Source organism: Gouania willdenowi, chromosome 2 (assembly GCF_900634775.1).
Source record: "Gouania willdenowi chromosome 2, fGouWil2.1, whole genome shotgun sequence".
NCBI classification, from domain to species: Eukaryota; Metazoa; Chordata; class Actinopteri; order Blenniiformes; family Gobiesocidae; genus Gouania; species Gouania willdenowi.
Window position 1 is genome coordinate 5,983,987 of NC_041045.1, and position 16,120 is coordinate 6,000,106.

General features: G+C 40.1%; 1 protein-coding gene across 3 annotated transcripts in view; it reads left to right on the plus strand.

Annotated features, from left to right (window-relative positions):
- The window catches only part of pard3ba (par-3 family cell polarity regulator beta a), a 162,375-nt gene that overhangs the window by 124,157 nt on the left and 22,098 nt on the right, over positions 1-16,120 (plus strand). For all 3 annotated transcript variants that reach the window (XM_028470453.1, XM_028470464.1, XM_028470472.1), the window contains one exon: positions 3,998-4,109. In XM_028470453.1, coding sequence (XP_028326254.1) covers positions 3,998-4,109 — 112 coding nt within the window. The remainder of the gene's footprint in view (positions 1-3,997; positions 4,110-16,120) is intronic.

The following is a 16,120-nucleotide window of genomic DNA, read 5'->3' on the forward strand; positions in this document are numbered from 1 at the left end:
AGGTGAAAAGTCCCTTGGTTTTCCTATTGTTATTATTTTGGGCACTGTGCACAAGGAAAACCAACATTGAATAACCTGTGTGAGGGAGCGCCCACTCTGAATGCTTTGTGTTTAAATCACCCGACAACAACCAGAGCAAGTCACCAAAGCAGCCAGCGATAAAGCACAACTCCTAATTAGTCTTCTCTCACTTTCCTCACACTCTCCACCTGAGGGCTTGTTCTCTCTCTCTCCCTCCAATCCTGCTGGTTTTTCTTTTCTAACTTTTTCTTGTTTTCCTCTCACTGTTTGCTTTTGCTCTCATTATGTCGTGCGACATATCTTTCATTTCCAGCTCCTGTTTAAACCGTCTTCCTCTTTCAAACAATGCCTCCATTCTTGAGTGTACTCTCAGATCAACCTGCACAGCCAGACTCTTTTTAATATGAATGAAATAGAATATTCAACTAATTTCTCCTGTAGAGTGCACTGCCACCGCAAAATGCTGAAATGTTGCACAAGCACATGCTAGTTTCACTAGTTTTGCCCAAGGATGAGCACTAATGAATGTCATTTCTAATGAAAGCATTTATTCTCCATGTTTGTTACTATCAAGGTGGGGAATAGCACAAAGCAAATAGTGAGCATCAACCTTTGTGTCACTTTTCAAGCCCTTTGAGTATCAATTGGTCCCGGGACTAACTTTCCAATTCTCCCGGAATCTTTAAAATTTTTAAATTTCAATGCTTACTTTTGATACCCAGTATGCCGAACGGAAGAAAAAGCACCAACAAAGAAGAATCCACCAGAAGTGTTTGCGTCTCACCCTGGCCGTCGCCCCAGGAAAATAAAATTTTAAAAATGTATATTCAAGTTCATAAATTTGATATTTATAAACTAGCTGTGAGAATTTCCTAGTAAAGTTAATAAAAAGTAAAAAGTTCATAGGATTAAAAGTCATGGAGAGGTTCAGACCATTTCATCCAGGAAGACCTCTGAATAGCAAGCTCATTTAAAACATGTCCCTTTTTTTACCCTCTTAAAAGAATTGAACTCGCGAGTTGTTAGGAATCGGAATCGGAATTGGAAGAGGAATCGGTCAAATTGAAACAATGCCCAACCCTACTGAGGATGGAAGAACCATTTCACCAAGAAAAACAGAATTCCAGACTCCCCCTTTCAATAAAAAAGACCAACATTCTCCGCTTTTTCAGATGCTTCCCAAATAACCGTACTCTGTATATTAACACTATAATAGAAAAATGATTCACGAGCGGCAGAAAGTGAGCTTTTATGCAAAGTGTTTGTATATTCATCAAATCCTGCTCTGCAGAGCTCCTAGGAAATGAATCAGAGAAAAAAGCTTGATTGATAAGGATCTTAATAGAATTCAGCTTCTGGTGTAAAATATAAACAAAATCTATTCTGCATTTGTGTAATACCATTACTTTAGTTCGTAGTTGTCAACTCGTCTGCACATAGACGATGCTGAATGGTTTTTCTGTCCTGATGATAACTACAGAGAAAAAGCCTCTGCAGACTCTCACTTTGTATATATAGTGTTGTTGCCATTAACTGTATTAAAGGACGCTAATCTGTTGATCGTTGGCGATGAGAGCAGTTGTCTTCCTGGCCTCAGGCCTGCAGACAGGCTGTTATTAACCACCCATGACGAAAGAGTCGCCCACCTCACCCCTCGTAAACACACACACTCATCCACAGGACTTAGTCTGAAGTGTTTGTAAAAAACCGCCCATCAAACATCTAGCACAGCACCTCCCTCCACCCTACGCTTCATCCACAATCAGCCTCTGTCCTCCATCAGTGGGATAATATTTGGCGCTGTCAGAGATGGAGGCTGCAGCATAACGAGATAATTACAGTGTTGTTTCATTTGGAGAGCGACACGCATGCTCAATCAAAATGGCAGCCCTAATTACGGGCCCAGGGATTGGCTAATGGGATTGTAAGGAGAAGGTTAGCAAGAAGACGAGAATATACCAACTCGGCTTCGTGCATCTATTCTCTGAGGGTGTGTTTGACTGTGGAGAAAAGGAGTCGTAAAGAACAATAAGTAAAAAAAAAATAATGCGAGAGATTAGGTGTGAAAATCTTAATAACAAGGTTGTCTGCAGGAGTAGAAAGAAGGGAGATGCAGAGATTAGTATTGATTACCGTGTGTTACAGCTAGTCATTAAAACAAGCTCAAGAAGCTGCAATTAGCATCTACTCGGCCTAATGATTTTAATTCACACTGCAGAGCAACGTGCACAGGCTTTTCATTGAAGAGGGAGAACTTTGGAGACCTTACTGCACACCCACCAGTGTGGATTTGCAGAGTCAGCTGTTTATCTTATATCTGAGTGTGTGACTCCGCAAATACCAACACACTGTGTCAGAAGGCATCGAATTACGCCCAGAAACAATCTTCGCATGCACACAAACAGAGTCTCAGGCAGGCTTTCTGTTTAAAGGCGGAGCCACAGGAGAGACTTAAACACGTTAGCGATGTAGCTACCTAATGAACCTCTCTATGTGCTTCCCACGCTGGTATAATGAAGAGTGTGTGTGTTTTTGTAGTTGTATCAATATGTATTCTTCTGGAAAGTTCAGGTTACAGTTGTAGATGTACAGCGTTTTCCTTCGGCGTTGCATTATGGATGCTCTCCTGAGGAAGTAGCATATCGATGTCAAATATTAGACGGCTGTTTGCACTGCAGCCAGTAAACACAGATAAATGGCAGCACCGTGTCTCACTCCGTTTGCACATCCAGAGGGATTGTGCTCGCTCAGGCATGCCACTCTGATGCTTTCTGTGTACGTGCGCACCTTGTTTATGCACGCCCGGCTCTGTACTGTGAGGCGTGTACAGCTTATCGAGGATCAGGGTCCAGCGAGCAGAGCCTGATCGTGGTTCTCTTCAGGTTTTGTTCTCATTCTGTCCTCTTGTTATCTCCTGGTTGGCAGTCAGAGACACCTTTCCATCAATTTCTGGTGTTTTATTTTGCCCTTTGGTCACTGTCATCATTTTGGTATCGCTCATAGCTTGATTTGACGTTAAACAGAAAAAGGCAAAGCTATCTTCATCAGATGATGCACGTGCAGTTTCAGAACTATATTTCCCACTTTGGTTTCCTCTGTCAGCTGCGAAATGTTCACTTCAGGCGTTGACGTCTTCTCCGCGGCACAGCTTTGTGGAGATGATGTGTCTGGCTGTCAGGAAGGTGTCACAGAGCAGCTAAGAAAGATAGGGAGGTGGATTCATCACGTAGGGCCTAACAGTGACTGTCACTGGCAACGTGATTCAATAATACACAAAGGTTCCTTGTTGGGGGGTGTTGATAGCCAAAGGTCTGGGTCTCTGCATTCTGTGCATGTTGGTAGTGTCGATTGAGCCAACGGCTATTAGGTTATTAGAAACGATGTAACGCATCCTCACTAATAACTTCCCAAATTTAGTCAAATTTTACGGAGCAGGTACTATCTTCTAGCGTTTTTGTCACCCAAGAACCAATGCATATATCTGACTAATCAATAGTGATGTGACCTGTCTATGTACATAGCTCAAATCTGATTAAATTACAGGGTGCTGAGGCATATGCTAAGTTGTTTACTTAAGGCCCAAACATATTTGAGCCTCTAAACCTGACAAACAAATATGAGGGACTGGCATGTCCACTGGATCGGATGTATAGCAGATATTTATGTATATTCTAAGAGTATGTGAAGCTGTATTACTATACCAAATTTCAGTTTCCTATATGGTGTAGTTCCTGAGATATTGGAAGCTGAAAATGGAAGAAAAATAAGGACAGTTGAAAATCGACACATACCCCCCCTCACTAAATTGTCCATATCTCAATTTTTAAGGAACAATTGGTAAAAATTTCAGAATTATTTGACACCGAAGTGAGTGGGATGTCCTGAGAATTTGAAAACAAAAGTCAGCAGTTCACCGTTGATCATCATATATCGAGTACCTAATTGTTTCTTCTCTTTTTTTTGTGTGTTGCTGCAGCGATCCGCGTGGCCAGGGGTTGTGGAGAGAGCACCAGCCAGGCAGAGCGGCTCCAGGCTACGAGGAGCTGGACGCAGCACGGAGACGCGTCCTGGATCACGACCCACATCGGGTAAGTGTCGCGTTCGCATGTGGGGAACTATGTTGGAATGAAAGTGTTTCTGTGAGACACGCTTGTTTTTCCCCCCTCGTGTGTTTCAAGCTATTTTTAGCTGTCTTGTTAACATTTGGAGGTCCAAGTGGCACCTCATTTAGTTTATGGAAAGATCTTCTAGAGCCGTGACATTTCCAGCCACTCTTTTTCTTCAGCTCGGGCCTACAACCTAATCATTTTTCCTGCTTTTTCTTCTTCTTTTTCTTCTTCTCTCTGCCTCTCACTTGTCACCCTGATTTTTTTTTGGCGAGAACAGCAGCACCAGCCTGACGACTGTAGCATCTGCCTCTCTTAACCAAGCAGCTCCGCTAAGTGTCCCTGAACCTGTATTGATCCATCCTGAGGAATCATTTCATTTACCTCCGCACACTCCCTGAACTCGCCGTACTCACTATGAAAATCAATAGCCATTCATCACCCGCTGGAAGAAAAAAAAAAAAACACAGGATTTTTTTTAAGTAGCACACTCTAAGATGCAGAAAATCACACTTAGATCCAAACCGTTGCGCTGGAGATGTTTGCAAAGGCATTTCCTCACATCGAGATTTACTTTTCATTAAACAGAACAAGCACAGTAAGAGCGACACATGTGGGAAATATGGGATGGATTTACTCACAGCATTGTCAATATCTTCTCACCTGATAGAAGCCGCCCTCCTGTTGTGTTCATTGAGGAGCAAAGCCCCGTGAACCCATCTTCATTAGATGTTTGTCGTCAATGTGTTCGTGTCCCCCGAAGGGTTCGTCACTCATTACTTGTCTCCACGACGGCCTCGCCTCGCCGTCACTCGGCCTCTGATGCAATTAAAGCTCAGCCTGCATGAGGTGCAGCTTCTGATCACATTCATGTTGTCATCCCAGGGAAGAGACAAACAAAGTCCCCGTTACAACTCAGCGGTGGGCTCCTCCCCCGAGGAGCCTGATAATGAAACACTCCTCTCACTCGCACACAGTGGTGCGACCAGCAACACTGACATACAATGCAATTATACCGAGCGATAATGTGTTGTGGGTTTGTAGTCGTGGTGGTGTTTCAAGTCAGGAGGTATCGTTTCAGATTTACTTCACTCAGTTCAGACATGAGCAAACGGAATGATCCAAAACCTTCTTTCATGATAAACTGCATTTCAAATTGTTGTGTATTAAACTAATCAACGTCTTAAACACTTACTTTTGTAATTTAAATGTACAGAAAGTTTGTGTGTAAAGCAAGGTACACATTGTAAAGACAATCAGGCTGTTTTTGTCGCAACTTTTCTTCTTCCTGACAAGGAATTTTCAGATTATCTTCTGTTTCATATGATTTTTCTGTGGACTGAGGTGTTTTTCAAGTAGGTGGTCGGAATATTCCGAGTTCCGAGTTGCCTGGAACACAGAAACAGTTGACGTTGTTAAATCTTGTTTGATCACGCAAGATTTTATCTTCATGTGAAGATATGATTTAGAAAATTGTGACTCTTAAAGCTGTCATTTTAGCACGGAATAAGTTTTAAAAAATTAAACCGTCCCCTCCGTCATATGCAGGATGTGCGGTAATATATGAAAACGTTTGTGTCCACTGCACACTATATATCGCAATATTTCACTGCACGATTATCGTATTGATCCAAATTTACTCATGTTTTTTTAAAGTATCGGGATATATTGATATATTTTTTGTATCGTGACATGCAAATCGTGAATCATATTGTATCGTCATGCCAATGAACAGCCCTACTGCACGCTTTGTGAGTTTAGCTTGTGGGTCAAAGTCTCTCCTTCGTGTTTCAGTGTTGGTGCAGTAATGATTTGCAGTTGTTGTCATGCAAACTTGTGTTTTTAAAGTAGCACCACCCACCTGTGTGCACGGTGAACCTCTCTAAGTGCACCCACATATGGCTGATAATAAACGGTTTGTGCTGTTGCTGAAGCTGTGGCTGGAAAATAGAAAGAAAAGCCTTTTGATATTTTTCTCCACATTTCGCTCTTTTTCTCTGACTGCAAGTTATGGGAAGAGCGTAAAAGCGGACCACTTGAGTATGGAGCATGCTCAAAGGTGGCGACCTTGTCTGATCAGCCTTTTTAGCCACGCTGCTCTTTTACACGCTGCTTGTTCTGCAGCCTTGAATGCTCACAGGTTTCCCTGAGCTCTCCAGACGAGGCCAGAGCGGCTTTCTTCCTTTCTGAGTTTGTTTGAAAGAGACGATGAGTTTTAATGTGTGAGTGTGTGTGAATGCTCGGGATAGCACATTATCCTGGAGTGACATAAACAAAAGCTGAGATGAAAGGCTCATTCATGTCTATATTTATACACTCGGCAGCCGTCCTCTGAGTGCAGTTCTTTGTCACGGTGTGTTTGAAGCCACATTGGAGTTAAACGTAGTCTCCAATAAGAACTTCACGTCCCTTTTCAATTCCCTCACATCTTTGTGTCTGCGACAGTCGATCCAACGCTAATTTGACCCTTCCTCTCTGTTCTCCGTCAGTGGATAGGTCACACTTGTAATCATGCCAATCATACTGTTCCACTGTCTGTGTCTATTTTCTTTATATGCTAATCATAAACTCTATGTAGCATCTTGATAGCCAATTAAACTGCACACGTACACGAGAAGTTTCTTTTTATCGACTCTTCTGTGAGATAAGTTGGGAAACTCTCAGTGAGGCTGTGAGCTGGTGAAGGGATCAGTGGGACGTTAACAAGTTCAACCATAACTGAATAGTCACAATTCACCCGTATAATATAGTATTTAAGCAAAACGTACTCATAATACACAAAACAACAAAATGACTGAAAATTATCCCAAAGCCAGACAGGAATACTCCAAAAACTACAAAAGAACAGTCAAATTACATAAAAGCACAATAGAACTACACAAACAACAGTCAAAATACACAAATTTACTCAGAAAGCGCAAGAATAAAAAAAATTACTCATAATACAAAAAAGCAACAGAAAAACACTCGAAAAGATAACAAAAGTAGACAAAAGTAACCCAAAACCCGACAAGAATACTGCAAATACTACAAAAATTGCAACAAAAAAACCCTGCAAAAATACTTCAAATGACAAAAAATTACACCAAAGAACAGTAAAATTATACAAAAGCATGACAGAAGTTTACAAAACGACAGCAAAAATACACAAAACTATTAAAAAAACACATATTACAAAAATACAGAATAATATATAAAACAACAACAACAACAAAATGACAATACAAATATAAAATTGCAAGAAATACAGATTAAGAACAGCCAAAATACACAAAATGACTCCGAAAACATTGAAGACACATGCAGGATAACAATGGAAAATAGCATCCAATTTAAGTACATATCTTTAAACTTTCTTCCAAGCAGCACAAAAAATGTCAAAATTGTGTTTGGAACAATGTATTTATTCATTAACGTCACAGTTTCACCGTTCTTAAAGATGGAGATCGACATGAAGGAATAATTCAACGTTACAATCAGAGGTTGTCACTGGTTCAATAACCGAGCACATTACTCAGTTCTTTCTTTGCTTAGTTTGCAGTCAACTTTCTGTTTATTCTCACTCGCTTTCATTCAATAGTTTAATTCCGTTTGATTTGTGAGTCCTCACCACAACATGACTGATTTTACCAAAAAAGAACAAAGAAAGGCCCGAACAATACAAGGAAAATAATGACTATTTTTATGCATTGTGGCTATAAAAAGAAGAAAACACTGCAAAACACTTCAATTGACGAAAAAAGGAAACGTGTCCACAGAGAAAATGAGCTTTTTGAATACAATGATTGCAACAGGCAGAACAAGTAAACATGAAAGTGAAGCAGATAACATTGACAAGCAAACTGAGCGCGAACACGTTCCCATCTACGCTTTAGGATAAATGTTTGAAGGCGTCCTGACGAAGAGTCCTTCAAAAGCACATTTCCTGAAAATGACTTTGAGTGCATTAAATACTATTTGGATAAAGAAATGGAATCAGCTCATGAACACATCTCTACTGCTCAGTTTAAGGAAAGAACAATACACAGAATGACTCAAAAGCACAACTAAAATTTAAAATACACAAAAGAACAGTAAAAATACACAAAACTACTCCATAAACACAGAAGACTACAAAAATACACAATGACAATAATAAAGCCATGCCAAATTACCAGAAATACACAAAAAGAAATGCAAAAAATACTCAAAATCACTTAAAAACCTGAAGAAATAAAAATAAAAAACTCAATAGAACAGCAAAAACACAGAAATTTACTCATAACACACAAAACCCAGTAAAATTCCAAAATGTACAAAAGACAACAAAAATACACAGAAATGACTCCAAAAACACAAAACGACATCAGAAACACACACAGACCCTTTGTTTTTTTTTGTGTTAATGCTCAGATTGAACTAAATGTAGACATGAATGTAAATAATGTGGTCCTTAGATCAAGAGATAGTTCTGTGGTCCCTGCTGTGATAAAAAAATGCCCACTTTTGCTATAAAATGACTTTAGGAGTGATGGTGCATCTTCGTGTGCAGTTCTATTGTACACAGAGGTATAATATCCCACTGCAGTGCCTCTAAGCTCAATACTGCTTACATAACCATATATTCATATTCAACACACTGCATCGTATTATTATTATTCTCATGTAAATCTACTTGATGAGCTCCGTGTCTGACCGGCTGTGTGACACGGACAGACTACAAGAAGGATGACACTGTGAGCCAGTCAAGATAAGAAAGTGCACGTTTATTGGAGGACACACACACACACACACACACACACCCATGCATCTTATCTTCAACTCATTACCCTGGGAGTCGTAAACAACATTGGCAGCACACGTGACACCTTAATGAACAGAAGTCACAGAAAGTCGGTCGCATCCCTCCCAACACACACACACACACACACACACACTCGCACAAGTCCAGACACGAGTTGTCGTCCATTTCGCAGCTGTTTGTTCTTATTTTGTACTTTTCTCTAATGTTGTGTGTGTGCAGACATCCATCACCTTGATGATATTTTAATGTCACATCCTCGGGCTGTCTCAATCTCTCCCCCTCCCACACAGCGGCCATCACTTCATAAATAAACCCCCCCACATCATTAAGTAAACTCAAACCGGCCTGTCACAGTGATAGATGGCCCCCCACACACACATAGACGTACTTTGGTGATCTGTGTGGGGGGCTGCATGCCCACTGGCAGCAGCCCTCAATGGTCTTCTGCGCCCACGGTCCAAATAAATGCACATGTATTCATGCGTAAACTCCTCACAAAGTCCACGAGTCGCTTCAGTCCAGTTTCCAGACGTGTCCCCGGGTGCTTTGTGGTCAGAGTAGCTCTTTTTCCATTACAGTTTTTTGCAAAACATATGCGTTAAATGGTAGGGGGGGGCCGAAATCAAAACTCACACGAGCTGCCTTTCCATTACCCTTGAAATTGTGGAAATCTAAATAGCGCAATAAATACTGGTAATGGAAACACCTGAATTAAAAAAACACTCAAATATCACTAAAAGTTTTTTACGCTTTCATGAGGAGGAATTTCAGATGCTTCGAGACATTTCTTAGCATTATAAGATGTTTCCATTAGGGATGTAACGATTCACTCAACTCCCGATACGATTCGATTCACGATACTGGGTTCACGATACGATTCTCTCACAATTTATTTTACAAAATGGGATTGTAACAAATGACTGAAAAATATTCCTCTATTTTTTTGGGTGAAAAAAAATAGAAAATACTGTACTGTTTTCCTTTTATTTTTCATTGTCAAAAGAATCCCTTGATAAACTATTCAAAACAATGCAATTTAACTAAAAATAAATCTTGAATTAAATAAATAAAGGAATAATACAAATGAAGAAGAAGCCTATTAATTTAAATTCTAGTTCTATAGTAAACAATGCAAAACTACATAATAGTTCCTTTTCTTTTTAAAAGTACAACTGAAAATGTATTTTGTGCCTTAACAATTGGACTTTAAAAAAAATTGCACTGTATTTACGTCTGATATTTGTTTGGACCAGCAGATAGTGAAGAAGAGATGCTATGCGCTAGCAGCAGAGCTTGGCGTGATGAGATTTCACGGGAGTTACGAGGCTCCTGCCCAAAACAACCTTCGATGAAATTGCGTTCAAAACGCAATCATTTGGTCATAAAGAAATCAAACATGTTTGAAATCCAGTCGCTCCTCGTGAGGGTATCTCACAGTTGAAGCAGTGCCACGGACCAGTTTACCTTAAACGCTCACACTGGTCAACGTAGGACCGCTGTAATATTGACGGTCTGTACTGCCCACGTCTGTCCAGCCAGTTCCTGGTCCATCACATCCCCGTTTTTTCTTTTTTAAAGCTCTTTTTGCTGAGATTTGCGAATGTCTCTCCACTTCCGGGTTCTTCTTCTTCGTCTGTTTTAATGGCGACGCTTCAGAGTTCTTCTTCTTCTTCTTCTAATTTGTACGTTGCATTTCCGGAAACAAGACCCAGACGTGTCGTGTATGGACACACAGTGTGAGCAGTCAGATCGTGTCAGAGTGTCGGTCCGTACAGTACATTCGAGCTCTGCGCGAGTCGCATAGTTTGAGCTGCAGCTGAGTGCAACGATTAAAAAATCGGACACTGTATCCCAGCCTTTACACATGCAAACACATTCCAGGTAGATTCAGGTACGCTCTCTCTGTTTCACATGTTTGGAAAGCTGCAGTGGTTCAGAGGGCGGCCCCGGAGGAAGACACGTAGCTCAGAGAGTGACGGACGCAACGAGTGGAATGGTTAAGAGGAGGTTGGAGTGCTCACAAGAATTTATGATTTACACAGAGAATAAAATGAGAACAAAGGGAGTTTAAAAAGAGAAACATATAGGATATTGGAGTGTCTGATGGATGTAGTGACGCTTAAAGAAGGAATAAAACAGGTAAAGTGAAGTACATGGATACATTTGGACTCACTACCAAATCTCACTGACATCAAGCATTCAAGTCTACAATTGAAGGCTAAAGCTGCTGGAGATGATCTCCCTTTATTCTTACCATGATTTCTTGGGTTTGCCCCCCCAAAAACTCTGCCAAAGGGACTTCCTGACACATTTGTGTTGTTTTTACAGACTGAAACAAAACAAAGGCGGATTTTACACGGAAAGATCAAAATGTCTGAATGTCTTGCAGAGTGAGGTGAAATACTGGGAACAAACTAGAACAAAAATTGTGTCAATCCAATCGCTGTCGTCCTTGTCTGGTGAAGAAACACAAGAAATCAAAGTAAAAAAGAAATAAAAAAAAAACAATAAATCCCACGTCCCACAATGCAATGTGCGATAAATTTAAGGAAGTGTTTATAGTGGATATCAAAACAAACTTTCTAGCCTTCATTTCAACCTTTCATAATTTTTTCTGAGCAAATAATCTTAGATTTAGTGATCTATGAGGCCTAGATTGTCTTTATCTGATAAATTTAAAAAAAAATGATCGTCTCCATCTGCTGTAACTTCACAGGATTGCAAAAGAAGAATCTCCTATTATTCTGAAACCGAGCTCTACACTCCTACCTCCACATTGGCTTTTACTTTCAGTCTGTAGATATTTCTTTAATCAATAATGTGATTGATTTGTGGTGGTAATGGATAAAACTCATGTTGCGTCCTTCTTTTGTTGTAATTTTTTAGTTTTCCCTGCATCGTAAAGACTCCATCGTTATTGTAATACTCTCGTATCTGTGCAGAGTCCTCACGTCTTTGTTTGCTCGTAAATTGTGGTCGCACAAAATGACACGATGACTCAGCATTCCTTCTTATTGATACAGAGTTACGGAGTTTGTTGTGAATTGCACTGAAAAGATCAACATGTATCGCATCATGACTTGTGTGGTTGTTGGAGCTCCATTTTTTGTCTGAACGTTTCTAATAAAAGGCATTAATGTTAATAATAATAAGTATAATGTAAGTCTCTAAATGCAGATTGCAGCTGCATTAGCTTGTTTAGCCATATGGAAGAAAGTAAGAGAGCAGCCAGTGTGAGGCTGATTCTCTGAAGGGGGTCGCACTAATGTTTGTTTTAATCATGTTAGCACATTCCCGTGTGTGTGTGTGTGCACGGATGTGGGTTTGTGTTGATTCAAGGTTTAAGGGATGCACCTGCAGGGCTATAATGAGTAAAAAAAAGACAGAAAGAATGGCTGCTCCACATGTCGTCTTTTTAAGTATAACTTAATTTTCAATCTAATCTAATTTTTATCCTTTATTCATTAGATTTAAACTTGCCAGCGAGGATCCCCAACATTTTTTAAACTGGCCCCTGTAAGTCATTGAAAAGTTCTTCTTCTAGTCTGCCCCCAAAAACTGTGTCAAAGTGACATTTCTGGGTGTTTTCACATATTGAAAATTGCTTGATTTTGTGGCTTGCCACGGAAAAATCCGAAATGTAATGTCTGGCAGAGTGACGTCACATCACTATAAACAAACCAGAACAAAAAAAGCGTTTTCTGGCAAGAAATCACGATAAAAATGAAGAAATGTCACAATCTAACCTCGTATCTTAAATTGAGAAATAGAATAGATTCTACTTCCTCTGCGAGAGCACAGATTGAGCCAATCCTTGCTGAATCTATCATGAAACTTTAACGCTTCCGCGCCATCTTTGCGTTCTTCTGTGGAAAACCCAATCCAAAACTTTTAAGAAATGTAAGTCACATGATCAGTAGTCAACAAACAATTTCAACCTTACGTAGTAGGTATTTTAACATAAACCTACATCCACTATCAACTCTACAGCCCTGTCCTGATGCTTAGATTGGCAACATTTGCTTTAATGGGATGATCTAAAACGTAGAGAAAAGAAACGCACACACACACACACACACACACACACAAATGTAGAAAGACGCAGTAGCAGCTAGTGAGCTAATGCATACAACACCCACACACGATTTTATAGCAGATGTTTTAAGAGGTCGCATACCACTGACACATTAATGAACGAGCATCTACAGGGAGGCCACATGTCACACACACACACACACACACGCACGCGCACACAGTCTTTTGATCGTCAAAGTCCTTTAAACCTCAAACTAAAGCTATGTTTCAGAGTTCATAACACCGCTGACGGCTTCAGACAAATCCACAAAGCATCAACTTTCTGGAACTTCAGTAATTACACGTAAGATCGTCTCGAGATTTTGTTTCCTCGGCATCGCACCCTGCACTTTTACGCTTTGAGCCATGTGCAGCCGTGGTGCTGATTAAAGGCCTGTCCCCGAGTCTGTGGATCGGACTGGGGTTTATTCTGGACTATAAAATTGCACAGACACCACCACAAGTCAGTGCTTGAGCCGCGCAACTCAGAATAACCCTGAACAAGGAGCTGTGAGTCACCACGGGGGGTGGGAAATGACAGAGGAGGACTAAAAGCAGAAGTCAGCCTTAATGTAGGAAGCCAGGTGATAATTATAAAGTAAAAGTCCTGCAGCAGATGCTTCCCTTTAGACCTGCGTTCAGTCTTTGAAAGATGATTTCATTCTGGTCCAGTGAGGTGAGATAATTTGATGTTTTGCAATGCTAATGTAATAGCTTTTTGCACTAATGCCTCCAAACATTTCGCCTGGAAAGGCATTAGCCGACAACGATGGTGCACGGAGAGTAAATTGATTTATTGTCGAAACAAGCAAAAACATCTTTTGCCATTTGCGTATGGATTTCTTTAAGGTCAGTTATGTTTCCAGTTATTTTTCTGCAGAAGTGAATGAAACGTAGGTTAGAGAATCTATACGGGTTCAGGATTTAAGACAGAAAAGTTGTTCAACTGGACTGTATATTTGTTTTGTTATTGGTTGGAATGTTGCCAGTGGTTTTGGGCTTGTGGCGACGCCTGGAATGTTTGTGGTTTACAAAACATGCCGTTCACACGTTGATGAATGACTCCAAGACAGAGCCTGAGATCCAGTGAATCCCCCCTTCTTCCTCACAGCAGGTTTGATCCAAATAATGAGACAGTGGTGCCACCTCAGGGCCTTCACAGCAAAGCCAATACAGTAAACACTGTATGAGCATTACATTTAAACTAGTGTCCGTGTACTTCAGCTGTCTGTGGGAGGCAATTTAAATAAAGCAGTCTGGCTGCCCTGCAGGACAGCGTGTGGTTTTTACCCCCCTTTGTTCATCCATATGCTCACCCTGTTGACAGCAAACTTATTTAATAACTAAAACTGTAGTGGCCATGTTTACATGAGAGCTTTAATTCAGAATAAAAATTAAATCCTCTTTAAAATGACCTTGTAAACACCTAATTCGCAATAAAAATGGCCATTCTGAATTAAATTTAAATTTGAATAAAGTGGCGAGTTAATTCCAAATAGAATTTACTCTGGTTGTTCTGCGCATGTTCGTCCTGTCGCGATGACGCGCTGATGATGACATAATCCAAGATGGCCGCCCAAAACAAGCGAAGCAGAATACTTTAATTCAGAAGAATCAATTCCAAATTAAAAAAAAAAAAAAAAAAACATCATGTAACTGTGATCAGTGTGTTCTGTTCTAAACCAGAGCTTGAGAACCACGCTGATGCCTCTCCTATACCTCCTTGTTTGTCTTCATGTTTGCTTTTGTTGTTGTTTCTTTCACTGAACTCCTGCTCACACTCGTGGGAGTCAAAGACACCAGTGAGCGTTATGTTTCCACCCGTTGATAACAAGAGTTTTCACACTCTGCAAAGTCACGATGAGCGATTCCATCCACGGACGCCTCCTCTGTCCTCACCTCTCCGACTTATCCCTCAGGCTCCATGTACCCCTCTCTTTATTTCTTTATTTCTTCTCGCCTTTTCTCATTTTCTTTCACCTTTTGGATTCTGTTTTAAGTCGTCTTTTTCCATTGCTTCTCCTCCATCCTCTCCATCTGGGCCAACAAAAGCCTACAGGGACTTATTATGTGTCCGTCTTTATCCCTGAAGCTTGTCTGTGGCCTACGGGCAAGCTGCAGTGTGATCTGTCTGAAAGTTGATACAAAAGCCCAGTTTTCACCATTATTGTGCCCGCTCTCACATCAAAGCTGCTCACCGTCATCTGTTTGGGTTTAAGGAGGGCAGGGCAGGTCACTTTCTGATGTTTCATTTTGATCTACAAGAAAAAACGCTCAGGGGTTTGTTTGTTTTTAAAACTGGCCTAAAAATATGTTCTTTACTCCCGAATAGATGTGTACGTGTAAACACAGAGACGGCAAAGAATGACTCTGCGGTTTATTCCTCCAAGGTCAACTCTGCACTGCCACTTGTAACGGACCACATGAAGTCGGTTTTAGAAAAGATGTTGCATTTTTTCTCTCTTTTGTTTGCACTTGAGAAAGAAAACCACTGGGAACAGTGAGATACAAGCAACGTGGACCGAGTCTTTAAGTCTAAATGATGGAGAGAAAATCACTTACCTAAAACTACTTTTGCACATATTACAATGATGTAGGAATGCCTTTGAGATAAAGCACTTTGGATTAAGCACATGGTTAAGGTCACACAGTTAACTCTGCCAGGTTAGAATTATGTTTGTCCCAAAAATTAATCACACAAAATACATAAAATGACTCCACAAACAGCAAAAATACACACAAAAATGAAGTAAATTACTAAAAAAATACTCAAAAGGACAACAATAACAAACAAAAGGATAAATTCTAACAAATGTGCACAGATTACACACAAGGAGACAACAAATAAATAACTGATCAGTATACAAAACAACAATAAAATACTAAATGACAACAAAATCACACAAAACTGAATTAATAAGCAAAATGACTCCCAAAACACACAAAATGACAGAAAAATATACCATAAACACAAAAATGAAAAGAAATATGAACAAAACTACACAAAAGGAATCTAAACCGCTACAAACGACAACAAAAATACACACGAAAACACAAAATCTTTGTTTTTTTTCCTTTATTGGTGATGAAATTAGTCATTATTTGATGATCAATGTGAACCTTTTGACGTAAAACT